We start from the raw sequence: 18,713 nt of genomic DNA, 5'->3' as shown, positions 1-18,713 counted from the left end.
TGTCCAGAAGCAAAACAAGACACGAATGTATCAACAAACAATCATTCTCTTGTAAGAGCTTTGGTAGTATCCTCCATGACTAAATGCTGTGCCAGAGGAAATGACTTGGGGTTTTATTCCTTTGCAGTAATGTGGAAAGTATGCCATGAGAGCAAGCAGGAAGAGGTTGTTTAGTGGAAGAAAGGAAGAAGAAACTTGGGCAGGGGTGCAGAGAGGCAGCACCAGCAGCAAACACAGTTCTCTGGGTAGTGGCTGTGTTCTGCAAGGCTCAGGATTGGATTTTCTGAGGGGTTCAGTGTTTGCCTGACTATGTGCTCCTGTTGGAAAGAGTGGTGCCATGTCTGTGTTGGTGGGAGCAGGGTTGGGCCAACTCCTGTGCCCTTCTCAGATGGGATTTTCAGATGCTTTCATTTCTGAGTGTGTGACTTCAGCACAGATAAAAGGAGTGGGTAGACAGCTGTGAGTGAGACAGAGGATCTGTCCAAGATCTGATGGGACTTAAAACCTCTCCCGAGAGTGCTGTGCTGAAACAAGTTCAAAGTAATAATTTCTCTTCATCCTTTGGTCTCTTAAAAGGCTGCCAGTGAGTGGGATCTGGAATCAAGGGGGAAAAACAAGCCTGCAGGCAGAAGGTTGGTTGAGGCAGGAGTGATGACTGACTGAAACCAGTTGTAGAAAGATCAGTGGATAAGTTTGGCAGTGATGTTCCTACTTTAGATTGAGTCAGATAATAATACCGTGACTCATGCATGGACTGACTCAGAGCCCCTGAAGGTGGAGTCTGTTCAGGTGATGGTTTCTTAAGCAGTGGCTGATACTTTGTGGCTTAATGAATAGTGAAGTGAAGGAGCCCTTGGAAAACTGGCTGTGATTTTAACAGCGTTGTTGTGTTAACCAGGATGAGCAGCATTGATACTTCGGGATGCAAATAGCTGCGTCAGAAACGATCAGCCAAGGACACTGAAAGCAGCTGTGACCTGTAGTAAATAAGCAAATTGTCGGTGTTGGGAGCTGAAAAGTAACCAGTTTGATAGCCAGGAGAACATCACTGTGTCAGTCAAAGCTGTGAATGGGCAGGGTTTGATGTTTTAGGAAGGAGGACTGCTGGGAGAAGAGCAGCCACACTGCAGCCAGGTGAGGGGCCATCTGGCCCATTATCCTCTGGTTGTGAGGAGGATGTGGGGTTACAGCCCTACAAACTCTTCACTGCACCTCTGGGTGGTACATCTTGCTCCTCAAACTCATTTGCTTAGTTTCAAGGCATCCCTTGTGCCTCTGGACTCCCAGTGCTCGCACCAGCCCAGGCTGAGTTCTGCCTGTCCCAGGGAGGGGAGCACCAGTGCCAGGAGCCCCAGGAACTCAGCAATCAGTCCGTGAGCCAGGACATCAAGGGACTGCTGCAGGCTTTGGGTCACACTGCCCACTGTGGCACAGATCTACTCTTGTTCTACTCAGCCCAAGAAACGAGGCTCAAGAGTGACGGTGCCTGGTGCGAGAAATGCAGCAACTGAACAAACTGAGGAACATAAATGGGTGTGTCGGCAGCTGGGACTTACCTGAACCTTATTTCCCTGGGCAGAATATTTGCTCATCATTTGATTCTGCTGACTGCCTTTAGCTGCCTTGCATGGTGCTTTTCTTTGTGGGAGGAGTACCGATTTCCTGGGAGGAATCAGCCAGAGGTGTGTACCTGGGGGTGGATGAAGTGCTGCTGCATTTCAGGTTTTGCAGAATGCACTGAGGGGTGTGATGGGGGAGTGGTGAGCACAGGTCACCTGTCACCTCCTCGATGGGGGAGTGGTGAGCACAGTTCACCTGTCACCTCCTCAGTGCTTCTGAAAAGCTCCTGGGTGTTGCATGTTTGTGCTTCCTTTGTAGTTTTTCAGGAGGGTGTTTCTTCCTGAAAAGGAATGCAGTGAGTCCTTCGTGGCCCTTCTGCCTACACGTGTAGAGTGTCAGATTTTTTTTTTACCTTACAAACAGAAATAGCTAGTCACTGAGTCATGTTGGTGGCTTTCCTCAGGGGAGTAGCTCACACAAACGTGTTATGTTCAGGTAGCAGAGCTAAAGTACAGTGAGCATTTGAGGGAAAAGGAGGGTAGGGAATTTTTGTTATTTCCGAGCTTTTTTAAACTCTTTAATTAAAACGACAAAATGCAGAAACGCACTGCTGTGTAAAGAGTGACTTGACAGTTTTGCTGTGTGCGTTATTTATTTTCTAAAAGTAACAAGCCCTTGCGTTATTTGAATAATAATAAAAAAGGATTGTAAACCCTTTCTGCAGCCAGAAGAATGATGGAAGTTAGAACCTCTTTTTGCATAATCCCCTCGCCTTTTGCTTGTGGATACAGCTGTGTTAACACAATGCAACATTTGAGTGGAGAGCTCTGCCAAATCCTGGCACCAGTGATGGTTTGCAGGCTGAAGGTCTCATTTGATAGATTTCTCAAAGTGATACTGTGCTCAGTTGTATCTGTGTCCCTGGAAGGAGGCTTGCAGTCGACTTCTCAGAGGAAATACTTTGAAAAGGAAAAGTTTGATTTTGCCAAGATTCAGCTAAGGTCAGGGTGATTGGACAAACCAGAGCTTTGTAGGTTGGAGATGAGCACAGCCTGCTCCCTGGGACTGTGCAAATGTGCTGGGAGAACACCAAAATGAAATGCGGGAGGATGCTTATGTTTGCTGAAAATCTGAAGTTCTGTGTATGTCTCTTGGCATATTGTCAAGTGTAGAATTGCATTTTAGAAGGGTGGGGGTTTTTTTACATTTTTAAAATAAGTAAAATGTATTTATTCTTCCTGGTTTTGGTTTGCACTTTAATCCAACAGAAAATGGGTTCACTGAATTAATTTTAGTTGGTTTAATACTATGTATTTATAAATTGCTATAATAATTGGATTGCAATATGATGCTAGTTCACCATAGGTTTTACAAGTACATCTGTAGGAGGTTCTTTGGGCTAAAGAAAATGGGATGTTTGGCTGAGTAAGAGCAAGATTGGAATGGGTGGATTAAAGGGAAGGAACCTGAATAGTCCAGTAGGATGGTCATTGGCCCTACTACAGTTAAGTGTAAGGAACATACAAAAGGCCAAATAAAATTGCTGGAGGGGGGTAAAATAGAAGCTGTTTTGACAAGAAGTCAGAAGTCTCGGTTACATCCAGGCACGTGGACGGCGCTCTGGCATTCCTGGGTGAATGGAAACCAGGAGAAGGGAGTGGGAGAAAGCAGCTGAAAAGCACCCATTTCTGAAGCACACAGCTTGTGTGGGCATCAGCTCGTGTGGGCATCAGCATCCGGGCAGGAGCGCTGCATTTCAGGGAAATGTGCCAGGCAGGCAGATCATTCCCTTTCCCTGCTCTGTCTTGTCCTTCCCACACACGAGCTTTGTCCTGGGCGTGAAGAGCTGCGGGAAGACAGTGCTGTGTGCAGGAGAGCCTGGCGCTGTGTGTGTGTGTGCAGGAGAGCCTGGCACTGTGTGCAGGGTGTGCAGGAGAGCCTGGCACTGTTCAGGGTGTGCAGGAGAGCCTGGCACTGTGTGCAGGGTGTGCAGGAGAGCCTGGCACTGTTCAGGGTGTGCAGGAGAGCCTGGCACTGTGGGGAGGGGGCAGCCAGGGCTGGGGCAGCAGGAGCCAGACAAGCCCCTGCTGCCCCCTGAGCTGTGCAGGCTGTGGAGCAGGTAAAGTCCTGGCCACTGGAGCAGGGAGAAGGAGCAGCTTGCAGCTGGCCAGGCAGGAGGTCACATGAATTATGCAGTGAGCTGGCTCCTGCAGCCTGGTCACATTTTCGGATGGGTGGCTGACCAGGCACACACGGGCAGGGTCTGAGTGACTCTGTCCAGGCTCTGCCTCAGTGCCTGGAACACAGAGGGAGGAGGAAATGCTCCTCTGCAGTATGTCCAGAAGATGCCATGCTTTGCTGACTTTCTCTACCTGGCATCCCAATCAAAGGAGGGAGATTTTTTTTTTTCTGACAACCTCAAACTGTCCAAACTCAACGACGACAACTCCAGAGCAATGGTTTTCCAGCCTGCTTTGGATCTGAATAAGCATCAGCTGTGGACAGCTGTGGAGAGAAATGAAATCTCCTGACAGTAGGTTTGTTTTCCAGCACCATGTGGAGGTACCTGTGAGCCCTGAGGTAGGAGCCCTCACCCACTTTTTGAGTGCTGCACCCTGGCCATCCCTTTTACCAGTGAACCCTAATGTCTCTTTGTGTGTTGGGTGGCCCAAAAGAAGCATCTGCACAAAAAAAAAAAGCCCTCCCAACAAATACAAAAAAACCCAGCAGTGTTTCCCACTGCACTGATTTTAGTCAGAAATACTAAAACCCGCCAAGACATGGAAGGTTGTTTAGGTTGCCCTAAATCAGTTTGAAATTACACTGTAAGCACCAAGGGGAGTGGGCATTGATCCACTGGCTGTGTGGAGCTGAGGAGAGCAAGGGCTCAGCTTGGAGTTATGGTCCTACAGATCACAGTACTATTGCATAAATAGTAACAATAATAGCAGTTATGAAACACTTCAGAGCTCCAGAACCTCTTACAGGGAAAATAAGAAGTGGTCATGTTTGAGGCTTTCTTCTGACTGGAGTCAAACCACTCCTTGAAGGGCAAACTGTGTGTTTGGATTTGTCTGTATATGTTTGAGTGGGGAATGTAAAAATCTTGGCACGGTAATCTTATTTTGGTAACAGGATTGTGTGCAGACATCCTTGTGGTTAAATTGAAAAAAAAAGAAAAGACATCGGATTTCCTGTGAAGGGGTCGTTGTTTGCAAATGGAGTGAATAACAACTGCACTTACCACTGCATGATCTTGCTTATAACCCTCTACTGTAACTCCTTTAAAGTCTACAGGGGTTTTTCCTATATCATTTAATTTGGTGTTGTCGTTTAGGGATTAAGATCAACTTGGAAAATTGAGGTTTTATTTTAATTCCTTTTTGGGTTTCTTGAGTCTCCCTCCAACTTAAGTCTTTCAGGTGCAAATTTCCCGTTCCAGAATTCATTGACAGAAAACAATTTTTTCTTTTGTAATTTTAAAAAACTTGTTATGTGGCAACCTTCAGCTTGTTTAGAATAGCCGATATCAAATACCAAAAGTCTTTCAAATGTTTGATGTCCCCAGAGTGGAGCAGCTGTTCTGTCCCCCTGTGCCTGCATGAGGACACAGATTAAGTGATTTAATAGCACCTGCAAACTCCCCACTTCACTGAACATCAGTCTCTTACGGGATTGGTGCAGTCAAGTTATTCAGGTGCACTTCTAGGTAAAGAAACACAGATCACAGTACCAGGAGTGTATCCTTTAAATACACTGATTTACAGAGAAAGTTGGATTTTTTTTATTTTGGTTTTTTCCCTGTGCTGTTTTTTGTCCTTTCCTGGTTTGGCTTTCACAACAATGCAGAATTCAAGATTTTTCTTTCAGCCTTTAATGTCTGCAAACTCAGCCTGGAAAACAGGCAGGATTCTGAGCTTCCCAGCGCGGCTGCTTTTCGACCAGAATCTGAGTGGAAAAATGTAACCTTTTCTAGTGCTCTCGTGGTGTGACCTCTGGAAACAGGGCGAAGGATTTAAAGCTTCCTGCTACATGTTAAAACTGAAAGAAAATGTTTCTTTTCTCCTGCTCCTAGCTGTCAGCCCTTTCCAGGACTTCTGCTGGCCAGGGTTTTTCATTTAACCCTTTTTTTGTTGAAGCTCCTCCTTCCCCTGTGTCAGTTCTCTCTCAGGAGGCTGTGGAGGGAAGCAGAAGTGTGTGTGTGCACAGCAAGGGGTCTGTGTCAAACTGGGGTTTGTGCCTGTTGGTGAATGTGTGGGCAAGGAGGAGAGTTAGGCTGTTTACATACAACTATAAACTCACCTTTAAAAATCCTAGAAGGACTTTTTAGCCAAGGAACTGATTCCTGTTTAGTTCAGAAGTTTGTTCACAAATTACTGGTGTGGACTGGTTGTGACTTTAGAGGAACTGTCCTACTCTACTTGCAGCTGGAGATGACCCCGATGATATTCCTCCTTCTGTGGGAATGTTCTAGTGATGCATTAGTTTATTCTCCTGGGTGTTAAACCGTTCATTAAGTTTACCTGAGAGTGGAAAATGCAGCTTCTTCCTAACTGCATCTTCATCTCCTCGCTTGGATGTGACTCAGTGGCATTTTAGGAACTTGAAGCAGCATTTTTGGGGGGTGCTCGGGCTTTTTTTTTCCTTCATCAGTTTTTACTTTAATGCTACTGTGTTTTCTCCCTTGTGGGTGATTTTAAATTGTTTCCCTCCCCCCGGTAAATCCCATTAATACTGTAATATTTGAGAGCAGCTTGTAGTGACATCTAACATTTTGTTCTGTTTGTACTGCGGGCTGAGGTCAAGCAAACAAAGAAAGCAATCATTATGTTTTAGCATTCTTTTTTAATGAGCACATTAAAATCTACTCACAGCTACAGGATCAGCTGTGAAGAGAAGGGAGAAACATTGAACTCTGAGTAGCCCTGTTTTTTTGAAGCAATTTATGGAAAAATAATAGACTGAAGGGATACGTAAGGACTCTGGTAGGAAATAAATGGCACAGTGTTGTTGACGGAAAGGGATTTGGCAGGAGGCTTGTTGTGACTGTTTCTGTGGCTTAGAAATGCAGAGGAATTTCCTACAGACTGGACTAACCATTAAAAAATGTCTCTGCTTTTAGGAGTTCAAAGCATACAGTGGAGTCTTCTCAGGGAAGATGTCGTCTTTGACAATGAAAACCTGTTGTCTGGACAAAAGAGGAAGTTTCTTTAAGGTAAATGGGATATTTATACAGAACTTAAAGTACATGGGTTAGTGTGAAATGGGTGCTGCAGAATGTTCAGTGCTCTCTGTGATATGTAGCAAGCCTTTTCTGTAAAATGGGGAGTGCTTCTTGAGCATCTCTTTTTACAGGTGGTGTTTGTGGCTACCTTACCCCCAGTTATTTCATGTGTATATTGTTTTCCTGTACACTGAGTAGAATATTTGGTGTAAAATAGCTGGTGGCTTTCTTTGCCACTAGTGCTGAGAACATAAGCTTTATTATGCACAGGAATAAAATTGTTAAGAGCTTCCATAAGGTGGGTTTGTGTCATTTAAAGTTGTGGTACAGGTTTGTGATTTCCATTATTGGACTGAAAGTTGGTTTCAATTTCCTTGCCTATTTTGGGAAAACTTGGCATCCCGAAAAGCTGAGGTGCAGTGGGAGTTACCAGTGCAGTTTTCAAAGCACAACCGAGTCCCATTAACTGCTGTATTTATGTGCAGTGAGGAGGTCTGGAGGCAGTGCTGAGTTTAATGGCAGAGAACACTGCAAGGAAGATTTGCTGACTTTCATTGTAGAGAACACTGCAAGGAAGATTTTCTTCCAGTGAAAGGGGTTAATTGATCTGAAGTGCAGTTGTCAGAGCCTTCATGTGCACGGTGTGAGTACAGCTGGGAACACCATGTGCTTCTAGAAAGCAGGGCAGGGAAAACAGTGTCCAGGCAGTGCCTCTGGATGGAAAGGATGCTGACCTGTCAAACTGTGGGGTCCTGCCACTGCCCAGGAAAAGGGTGTATCTTTCTGGCCAGTGCCAGAGTCCCAGTGTCTGTCCTGCTGGGCAAGGCTTTGCTTGAAGGAGCAATCAAACTTTGTGGGTGTTCCTGAGCACTGAATTAACTTACTGTGATCACATCCCTTGGAATATTCACTGCTTGCTGCAGCTGCTGCAGCTTCTGCCAGTCAAAGTGCAACACTTGCTGCCATCTCTGCACGTCAGTTTGCATTCCTTCTCTTCCTCTGGGACAGAAATACCCTTCTTTTGCTGCCCAGGGCTTCGTGTGGTCAGCTATTAACGGGGTGTTCCAGGGACAGGAACCACTTCTCAGGTTTTGCAACACACTTCAGCTACATCTCATCTCAGGAGCACAAACATCAACCTTGTTCATGGCAGTCCACAGCCATTTAGGGAGGAAAGCTGTATTTTTCAAACCATAGCAAGAAACTGCCTCAGTTCTGAGGAATATTTCTAGGTGGTCACTTAGGTGTGTGCTGAAGGAATCCTTGTGTCAGATGGGACTGTAAGCAAGTGTCCATGTCCTGCAGTCCTTTGCTATCTCCTAATTCTTGTGTGGAAAATAGGTGCTGGAACAGCTGTTTTGTTCATGATGATGTGGTTGTAGTTACTCAGGATGATTAGTCTGCAGTCTGCCTGAGCTATTTCTAGACTTGGGATTCTTAAGGCTGTAAGAAACATTGTCAATTAAGAAACTAAGGTTGCCCTAAATTTTCCTGAGGACAGGCTGGCTGTGAAATTAGCTCCCCCACGTAAATAAAATTGTGACAACTGTTGTATTTGCTGCAGCTAAAAGGGTGAGCAAACTAAATACTTGGCACGTCAGATTTTTTCAGTTTGCATTATTTCAGTTTGCCTTGTCTGTGTGTTTAGGAGCCCTGGTGATTGTGCTGTGGGGTTTTACCCATGGTGATCTGCAGTTTGGAAAGCTCCCCTCCCACGCACAGACTGTGTAGTTACTTCTGCACGTGGCTCCCGTGCTGTGCTTTGGCTTTGCAGTTGCCTAAGAAACCTTTACCATGCTGGCATGCAGATTCTCAGGGCACTTAAATCCCCATAAAAAACTATTTTACTATTCTCAGCAACGTTTCCCTGAAAAATCACTGACAAATACCAGTGGGAAATTCCAACATTATGGTTTTTTTTCTGGTTCTTAAGTAGTTCTCGTTGCTGTAGTTTCTTGCCATCTTTTAATTTTTTCACGGACATTCCTTTGACTGTTGGTACACAAGGAGAACAGTATTGTCCCCATTTTGCACAGAGCAGAGGTCTGTAGTTTTACAGGCTAAGTTCTGTGAACTCTTTGTGCCTCACAATGGATGAAGCTTAGGGCCAGCAAGTAGTAAAAATGAAGCAAAGATGGAGTTAGTCTTGGGTGATTCTGGGGCTGCACAGCCTGCCAGTGGTTACAGAGGGAGTGTGCAGTAGAGCAAGGAACCGAATATATGTGTCTCTGAGAAATGTCCTCTTTGCTGAAACATCCTCCTCGTGAAGATGGTCCAGTCTTTACTGAGCTGGCATCGGAGGTTTTATGCCAATAAAGCTTTTCTGTTCCAAAACCAAGCATAGCGTAAAACTTTGTTGCTTACTGATGAATAAGACAGTGAACTATGTCAATGGCCCTTAGAATTCCCAGCTCACTGCACAAAATAACCAGAATTTGCAGCCGTGTATCAAAACACTGGATTGTACTGAGCCGTTCGCACGAGCCCAGGAACAGCGTTCCCAGCCGGGCTCATCCCTGGCACTGGGCCGCCTCGGCACACAGGGTGCTCTGTCAGGGCTGCTGCGTTCTGCTTATCAAAACAGGAAGGAAAAGCTGTGGTGCCAAAGAGGATGCAGGTCTGCAGAAAGAATGAAGAATGAGATGCTGGCAGGAAGGGGGGTGGTGAGCGGCGAGGCTCGTTTGTCCGGGCTGATCCTGATCTCGCTGTCTTCAGCCCGGGCTGCCTTGCCAGATTAGCAGCACTGATCTTACCTTTTCCTCTCTGGCTGTTGTAAATCTCAGGGCTTGGAAACATTCTGCAGTGCTCTGCTGGGCTGGCTCCTCCTTGGCTGCCAGAGCTGGCAGTTTTGTTAGTTCCCTTACAGCCTTATTGGCCTTTCGACACAAAAAACAGGAATTCAGTTGTCGTGCAGTTTCTTTCTAAAAATGTCCTGAGACAGACATCAAATCAAAGCCACCTGTCTCCCTCTTGGGAACAGGAAGCTCTTCATCAGTTGAGTGAGTAAGAAGACCTCTAGTTAGGCTGTGCTGGGAGAGGCACCGGCTGTGCCTGGCTGTGCCTTCCCTGAGCCCAGCAGTGATGTGTGTGTGGGCAGAGCAGCTTCTCAAAGGTGCCTGTGGCCCCTGGGTTGTTCCTGGTGAACACACCTGCTCTTGCTTTTGCTGCTTATGTGACTCCTGACAGATGGGAACCAAAACTGGCCTGTGGGCTGCTGGAGTGCCACATTTGTGGTCTGGGTGTAGGAGTGTCACCCCCCAGCTTCCAAAAGCTGAGCTCAGTCTCACTGAACCAAGAATCAATTGACAATATGCAGAGTGTGGCACATCATGAAAGGAAATGTTGTGGTGTGAGATGTTTGCATTTCATTATTTCTCTTGTGGGTATTAGGCATGTAAACAGTCCGTGGTATTTGGCAATCCAATGTTTAGGAGAGTTTGCTTGGGGAATACTGTACTGGGCTGCTGTGTGAGTCAGAATTATTCTTTGGGTTTACAATGCTTACATTGTAGTTTCTTTTTAACCTATGGAGCAGTGCTTTATCAGAAATAAATTCCAAAGGGAAATCATTAGACTCAAAAATGGCTATTTTATCATGTTATGTAAGGTCTCATTTTAATTTTGGGGTTTTTTTAAATGTTAAATAATTAACCCCTGAGAAGATGTCATACTTCCAAACGCATTTCTTTTCAAGTAAACCTCCTCTTTCTGTAGTGTAGCAGGGTAATATCTATTTCAGAGTCCTAAATAGGCTGCAGCATGTTTCTCCTGATTACTTTTTAAGTCTTTGGGTTCATGTATGCTATTTTACATTAACAGTGGCCCCTGGCAAATGCATCCATCCACTTCAGTTGTACTTTCCTTTGGAAACTGCCTCTTACCATCTTGATTTCCAGTCTATTGAAACAAATGGGTGAGTTTTCCAATTATTTCCAGCCAAATAGGTATCACACTCTTTGCAAACAGAGAAATCTGTTTCAGGAATTCTAATTGCACTTAAAGAGGCAGAGAGCCCTTTGCTGCTGCTTGTTTTCTCAGGGGTGAAGCTAATAATAGTCCATAGCCAGGATTCCTCCTGCATTTTGCAGAAACGTGTTATTAACAGCTCACCTTGTGTGATGCTCATCATGTGCATCACAGGTGCTGCAGAATCACCAGGCATTTCACTGATCCTGAATACTTGGGAGGTGATGTCATAAAATCATGAGTGCACCCCGTGTTATTTGACAGAAAATGATCTGTCAGGTGCTGTTGTGACAGTATGTGTCAGTTAGCTGCAAGAATACCCAAATGATTCAACTCCAAAAGACCTTTTTTCTTTTTTTTTTTTTAAATTGAGAGTAACTTTTTTTACCATAAAGGAAATTTAAGGAAAATCAGTTGCAATTTGCAGAAAACATTGGTGGTTTATTTTAGAAAAAACCAGGGGGTTATTCCTAAAGATGAATGTTTTATTTGAGGTGAGGTGCAGGGTGGTAGGTGATAAGTCACTTTGGGTTGCAGAGTGGGTTCTGTTGGGTTTGAGGCCACACTTCACCTGGTTTCCTTGTCCAGGATGCACTGACTGCTCATAGACTGAGGAAGGACTGCCTTGTCCTGGAGGATGTGTGGTATAGCCCAGAAATTTGACCTGTGGAATAGAATGTGAGCATAAGGCTCCTTGAAATGTGCCATTTTAAGCTCTCTTTAGATAAAGTGAAATTGCTGAACGTGGAAAAATTCCCCTCAGGAATGATAATTCCTCTTCAAGGCAGGCATACAAATTAAAAAGTGTTCAGATTACCCTTAGTACAGTTTGGATTAGAGTTCTTTGCTGTAGTGCCCAGAGATTCTGTTTTCTGGGAGGGAGATGGTTTGTTTTTTTTTATTTTGGTTGGTTGGTGTTTTTTGGGAGGGTTTGGGGTTTTTTGCAGCTCTGCTCAAAGCCCATTAACCCAGTTAAGTGAGTTTACAGCCAGATGGCGACAGAGCAAGTCATCCCTTTCAATGATTGGAGCAGTTACAAGGTGTTTTAAAGCTCTGAAATGAAAAGCTTCAGCAGAACCAGAAAGGGAAGAAGGCTCCAAAAGCTGCAGAGGCAGAGTGAGGATTGCATCAGCAGTGTCTGATTTAGCAGTAACAACTGGTGTGGTTGTCCCACTGCCTCACTGCACTTAGCAAACCTCAGAGGAATGAAGGCTGGGGAAATTTAGCAGGTACCCAAGACTGAATAGTTTTTGCTTGTGTTTTGACATTGGAACAAGTTCTTTTTAATAAATAAAGCCCCTTTGCTTTGTGTTCTGCCATCAGCTATGAAATGGGATTTTAATCCAGGGATAGGAAATCCTAATATAAGTAATTGATAGGCTGTAATTAAACCTGGAATGGATTTTTTTCACAAAAATGTGCTTTTATTTTTTCCAAATACTTGTCACATTCTTTATTTAAAAGTGACAAATTGTGTATTTCTTTCTGAATGTGTATTTATTAGCATTTTTTGACTCGCATTTTGTATGTTTTCATACAAATAACAAGAAATCCATGGTGCCAGTATTTTAGAATGCCATTAGTTATTTAAAACTAGCTCTGAGAAAGTACATTCAGAAGGTAACAGCTACTGAGATAGTTTGAGTGATTATTGTATCTAGAGGCTGTAATGGATTGCTCATCAGAGATTTAGGCCTAATAGAGCTGGTCCTTCCACTTCTGCTGCTTAGTCACAGCTTGGAAGAGAAATACAATTTTTTTGTCTTTTTACATTTGTAGTCAGCTTCTCTGCTGTGAATTAATTGAGTATTGATCTGCACTAATGGATCTCTCCTTTACAGATCCAGAAGGATTACTGTACAGAAATACTGGCTAGGAACATCAGCTGTGGTTTGGGTTTGCAGCCAAAGACTTGGCATAAATTAATTGCTCTCTTTTTCTTTAAAAACCAAACAGCAATCCACCTGATAAAAAAATTTATTTAAAGGTAAACCCATAAAACAGCTGTATTGCTTGTCAGAGGATTGCAAGAGTAGATAAAGATGCTGCTGCTCAAGTTCTTCCCTTTCCCATGCTTGGAAGGCATTGCTCACATCTGGCTGCAGTGACTCAGGGCTGTTTAAGGTGGAAGGTGTTTGCAGTGCCCGTGGTACAGAATGTCTGGGGGCTCTGACAGAAACGGGGTTGGATAATGGTAAGGCACTCTCACTTCAGGCTGGCCAGTTGTAAGCAGAGACTAAAACTTCTTTTAAATTGATTGGAATAATGCTGCACAGCAAAGGAGAGAGGGAATTCCTGAGGTGGAGGAAAACTTCCAGTCAAACAGTACAGGGAAATGATGCCCAGAGTTCTTTGAAAACGCTGCTCAGCTGAAGTGTTCCAAGGCAGTTCCTTTTAACTGAATTGTTCTGTTCCAGTGGAATCCAAAACCTAACGTGAAAAGCAGCTCCTCATTCCTTTCTTGCTTCACTGCTTTTCATCCTCCATGGTCTCATCATGCTGGCTTAGTGCCCCTTCTGCAATCGAACTCCTGCAGATGGAACTGTTCTAAGTATATTTTTCCTTTTTATTTGAGAAAGTAAATGCTACAAATAGTTGAATAATTTAGTTCTTGTAAGCTGTTGTACAGTATGCAGAGGCTGCAAATTGAATACATTTAAATAAAAAGGCTAGCCAACCTGGAAGGTGTTGTGCTGGCACAAAACAGGAATTATTCTTCCTCTGAGAACCATTGTAAGTGGCCCCAACCCTTACTTTTTCCTTTGCAAGGGGAAGTCCAAATAGGATGCGATTTTGCAAAAAAAACCCCAGTTTGTAATCTCTGGTGACTAAACTTGCCCGGGCTCCTTTTCCACGCCTCTTCCACTCACTTGATGTCATCCTATTTTTGTCCCTTTCTAGCTCATTGACACAATTGCCTCAGAAATCGGAGAACTGAAACAGGAGATGGTACAGACAGACCTCCCAGTGGAAGATGAACCTGCTGATTTGCGAAGGTGATTAAAATGTTTCTTTTCATGGTTCCTGGAGGTCTGCTGTGGCAGGAATGTTTTCATTGCACTGTCTTCTTGGGTGGCTTCTGTCCTTCCACTTTCCTTCCCAGCAGCACAGGGGGTGTGGGTGATCTTGCTCCTGATCCAAGGAATTTGCCTTTGTGCAGGAGTGCCCAGAGATTCAGTTTTCTGTGTATTTGCCTTAATATCTTCTCATAGCAACTGAGCTTCACTTCAACTTCCTTGTTAAACCTTGGATAGGGATGAATGTCTAAAGCAGGAAACTCCTAACATCATTCCCATTGTCTGTGGCAGAGCTTTGCTTTCCCGCTGTAAAGACCAAATGTGCAGAGCTTCAAGTGGCTCTGTGAAGATCCAACATACCGTAATATATGATTTATTTATGTTCCTGGGTTAGAAAGTAAAATATTGATTGTTAGGAGCTAATACATATGTGGGATATGTGTTTAATTTATATATGAGTAACTTGCACGTAAAAAAAAATAAAGCATTTCCTTAAGATGATTTGAGATACATATTACAGTGCAGATGAAATTTCTGGCTTTTTAAAACTGATCATACCACGTAGATGTGAAAATTTGTAATGGTAAACTCGTACCTCTAAGTGGGCAGGGTGGGACCTCAGCATCTTGGATTTGCTGTGGCTGAAGTGCTTGACTGGTGACATCTGTTAAATTGGCATCTGGAGGATAATCAATATTTTAATTAATTGTTTTAATGAAAGTACAAAAATGTATCCTTATCTGGAATATTTGTTGCAAGAGGAGAGCAACCAGTGTAGGTGTTGTGTTTGATCTGATTGCACGGTCTGGGCCAGCTCTGGGGCTGCTGGGCTTTGTTCTTCCAGCAGTGAGTAATAAAGTGAGTAATTGTTTGTAATTTAGAATTCCATCCAAGTTTTTTAGCTTTTTTTCTTTCTGTGAATGCTGTTGAAATCTGCTAGAACTTACTACAAGGTATATGTAAATTATTGACATAAAACATTGTTGCCCAAGTGGTAAAGAGCAGGTGACCTAATTAAAGTCCTTGGCTGTGGCCCTGGTTGCACATTATTCAGGTTTTAAAGCTTTTGAGAGTACAGTTCTCTTACAGTGGCAGAAAGGATACTTTCTCCATTTTGGTGGGCTCAGCTAATTAATTTCAGCGATCATCAGCTAATTTTCCTTTTAGGAAAGGCTTATTGTATCTTTGAGAACACCCATGTGCATGAAAGGCTAAGATCTACTGGTAAAATCTTGGTGGAAGCACTTGACTGGAAACAGTCAACTTTTTTACTGATTTTTAAATTTAATTTGTTTAAATTTAACAAATTTAAGCTGAATTTGTTAATCTTGAGTGCAAAATGATAAAAACATGTAAATAAAGCTAACATAAAAAAGTGAATAATGCAATTTCCAGGACTACGTACCTGAAGTCAATTTCATACTGAAATAAATAATAGCCACCAAAAAAAAAATCATTCTTTTCTGTCACTTTGAGATGATAAATGTAAAATATGAAATCTGAATAAGGGAGCTAATGTCAAATTTTCTATGACTGGGTAATTCTGCACTGCGTGCTTCTATGTAAGGAAGAACCTGTATCAAAGCTTTATAGTTTAGTTGTGCCCAGTTGTGTTTCTATAGAGCTACAGAGCAAGGTTACAGTAATTTCAACCAGAGTTTTCCAGAGCTCTTGTTTAAACTAGACACTTTGCAAGGCTGTGTTTTGTCATAACTTTATTTCTTTGTAGTTAATTCAAAACTTGGTAATTAATGTAGTTTGCTCTTGTTATTGTGTGCTCTGCTGTTCAGAAGCTGGTCTCTTGATATGACCTTTGGATTTGCATCCAGAGAAATGCAAGCTAAATTTCTTCTGACTCGTTTTTTCACCTTACCAGGTATCCACAGACACACAGGGTGGTTTTACAAAGGCAGCGATTGTGAGAGCTCTGGGTTCAAAAAAATAACTGCATGAAACTGTGTGCCTGCAACCTCAGTGTTGTGGTGTGGGTTTTTTTGTGGTTATGTGGCAACTTTCAGATTTATGCTCCTCCCCACAGTTCTGTTTTGGGCTTATCTCCCCTTTTAGCGTATATGGCCCAAGTAATAACGAGAGTGATTTGAGGATCCACAACTTCAGCTTGTAAGCATGTAAAAGCCAGACAACAAGAAAGACTTGCCAAGCTGTGTTTTAAGGGGGATGCTCACACTGTGAAGGGGTACAGGGATGCTTTGGTGGTGTGGCAGCTGCAGCAGCTGATTCCCTTCCTGCTCTGTTACCGTGACAGAAAGAAGGGCAGAGCTTTGCTCCCTCCCTCCCTCACTGCCCGGCCCTCACACCTGTGTCCTTTGCACAGCAGTTATACACTACAGTGTCTCCTGTGTCCTGCACAGTGAATTGCTTCTCTTACTGTGGACAGGTAGGCAAGGATCCAACATCCTTTCTCCCCTCAGCTTTCAGCTGTGCTGGGATGCAGGAGGAAACGCCAGGCCGGCTGCTGAGGAGGGCAGGTGATGTTCAGCAGAGGCTTTAGACCCCCCCCACTTGATGCTCAGAATGACTGTGTAGGCCGGACTGGTGTGGTTAAGACCTGTTAGACTGCAGAATTTACACAAGTGCAGGCACTTCAGCAGTGGGGAGTCCAACTGGGTTAACTTTGGTGGGACTGGAGCAAGACTCACATCGTGAGCAAGGTTCATCCTGGCTACAGGCTTCAACCTGTTCCCTGTGTTTTTTGCTGCGAGCTGAGTCTGCTCAGGATGCAGCACAGCACTGTTTACCTTGGCACTTACCTCTGTTTACTTCCCACATGCTTGTGGGTTTTCTCAAGTCTAAGGAAACTTGCGTGAATCATGTGTTTTCTTCAATTCATTGTGAGCTGTGTTGAAACTGCTTTCCCACTGAAGAGGAACCAGCGTAGCACCCCTGCAGCAGAGCAGACCATCCGTGATTTGGGTTTCCATTTTGAGTTTAGTGTGACCTAGTCAGATTGGCTTTTACCAGGAGTTTCTGTAAAAAAACCCCAAACAAATAACACAAACCAACCAACCTTCCCCCAACCCAAAAAGAAAGCAGGAGAGGAATTTAGTTGTTGCATAATATACAGCATGTTTTGCTAGCATTTAGGTTACAGCAGCTTCTTATTCTGTACACTTAAATTAATCAGTGGCTCATGAGGAATTCAAATGGTTGTTCTTTCCATGCAATTGTTTCCAAAGTAGTTACACACACATCCCAGTCTCAAATAATTTTACAGTCTAAGACAAGACAGATTTCAAGAACTCCCATGTGTCAGGGTTTGACTGTATGTCTAGTGCCCAGATCATTAATTAAAAAGAATTTAAGAATAAAAACCAGACTTGGGAGCAAGATGCTCAGGAGTGCCAAGAGTGCTGTAACAGGCTGTCAGAACACACCCGTGGGCTTTTCACTGCGCTTGCTCCTGGGCCTGGGGAGGGGGCTGCTCAGAGGTTGTGTGTGGTTTGTCACACGTGGTTTTTCTAAGCTGTGCTCAGACCTGGTGAACTCTGGAAAGATCTTTCTCTCTGCCTCCTTCTTTTTTATTTGGGAATAGGAAATAATTTTTGTTAAGTGTTGCTTGTTCCTGTTTACCACCCTGCAGATTGCAATAACCTACCAGTGCTGATCTAGCTGGGTTGCATTAGGGTTGTTTGAACCAGCACTGTTTAGGAGTGGCAGAAATTCTTCTCTTGATCAGATACCCATAATCTTTGGCTTATTTCTTGAGGGGGCAGAAGCAGCTGCAACAAGGAGGTGCCTGTGCATCTGGGTCAGAGAGTTTCCTCCTTGGGTCTCGGCATGTGGAAGGGATTGTGCATGTAGGTACCTGGGGGTTCCAAAACCCTGACAACTCCCTATTCAGATTAATCTTCTGATTTATAGTGGTTTAGGGGGGGTGTGAGAACACTGAGCCAGACATTGTGGCCCTGTGTATCTGTGAAAACTCTTGCCAGCTTTAGGTGGCTCTGTGTAGCAAGCAATGCCAGGCATTCTATGTTATACCAGTTGGCATCTTCTTTTGCATGTGCTGTAGCTTTCTTCAGGATGCAAAAAACTTCTCCCTCTTGGACATATTCCCTCTGCAGCATGTTTTGTTTTCACCTCCTGACCGAGGAATGGAAATCATTTCTATCCAGTGAAGCTTGCAGCCAATGTTGGTGTGTAACTTGCACTTTGCCACAGCTCCCTTCAGTTTGTGAAGCAGCTGACTGGCACTGAGGGTGAGTGGGAAGTGTCTGAGCAATATTTCCTGGAGGTACAGCTCGTGAGAACACTTCTGTGGTTCATGATCTGACTTCTGTGCAGATTCACACATTATGACAGGAGGTTCTTGTTGCAAGGGCAGCCCAGGATTCCTGCTGGGAAGGTTTCAGAGCCCTGTCATGACTGATGTAAGCAATACTTCCCTTCTGCACACAGGGTGTTCCTGTGTATTTTGTGCCCCTTGGCAGTTACTAAAAGCTTCTGACTCTTGTGGGCTGGGGAAGATGGTTGCATTTTAGACACCTTGCAGATCTGGGCAGCATCACACCATAAATAAGCAAACAGAAAGGACAAAAGAAAGGGAGGCAGAGGCTGGTGGTGGTAATTGATCCAGGTAATGAAAAATCAAGTGATTGTCCCCGTTCTCATCTGATAATACAGTGAAAGTTCTCCACCCCATTTACTTTCCTTTCTAGCCCTATCCAGAGATGCTGCAAGTTGCTGACCAAAGCTAGAAGGAAGCAGTCTGGTGGTTTGGGGTTTTTTCTTGTTCAGCTGGTAGGGTTTAATTTGGTTTGGTTTCTTTGGTATGGTTTTTAGAGGTTTTTTGGGGGGCTGGGTGGGGGTTTTTTGTTTGTTTCTTTTTAAGTATTCGGTGTTCCTGTGCTTGTGAACTCTGTGAACTGTGCAGCAGCTGGCATAATGCAATGGTAAATGCTGTCAGTGGTGCTTAGGGCCTGCCC

At 44.0% G+C, this 18,713-nt stretch overlaps 1 protein-coding gene across 5 annotated transcripts in view; it reads left to right on the top strand.

Annotated features, from left to right (window-relative positions):
* Positions 1-18,713, top strand: part of RIN2 (Ras and Rab interactor 2) — a 53,196-nt gene that overhangs the window by 9,842 nt on the left and 24,641 nt on the right. For 4 of the 5 annotated variants that reach the window (XM_027704126.1, XM_027704127.1, XM_027704123.1 and 1 more), the window contains 2 exons: positions 6,683-6,775; positions 13,652-13,746. In XM_027704126.1, the coding sequence (XP_027559927.1) occupies positions 6,719-6,775; positions 13,652-13,746 (152 nt within the window). In that variant the 5' untranslated portion in view covers positions 6,683-6,718. Of the gene's footprint in view, positions 1-6,232; positions 6,546-6,682; positions 6,776-13,651; positions 13,747-18,713 lie in introns of those variants that run through there. The other variant, XM_027704124.1, reaches the window with a different exon arrangement.

Source organism: Neopelma chrysocephalum, unplaced genomic scaffold (genome assembly GCF_003984885.1).
Source record: "Neopelma chrysocephalum unplaced genomic scaffold, ASM398488v2 Primary Assembly neopelma1_257, whole genome shotgun sequence".
In the NCBI taxonomy this organism is placed as follows: Eukaryota; Metazoa; Chordata; class Aves; order Passeriformes; family Pipridae; genus Neopelma; species Neopelma chrysocephalum.
Note: the sequence above shows the minus strand (reverse complement) of the source record. Positions and strands in the feature narration are given on the sequence as shown.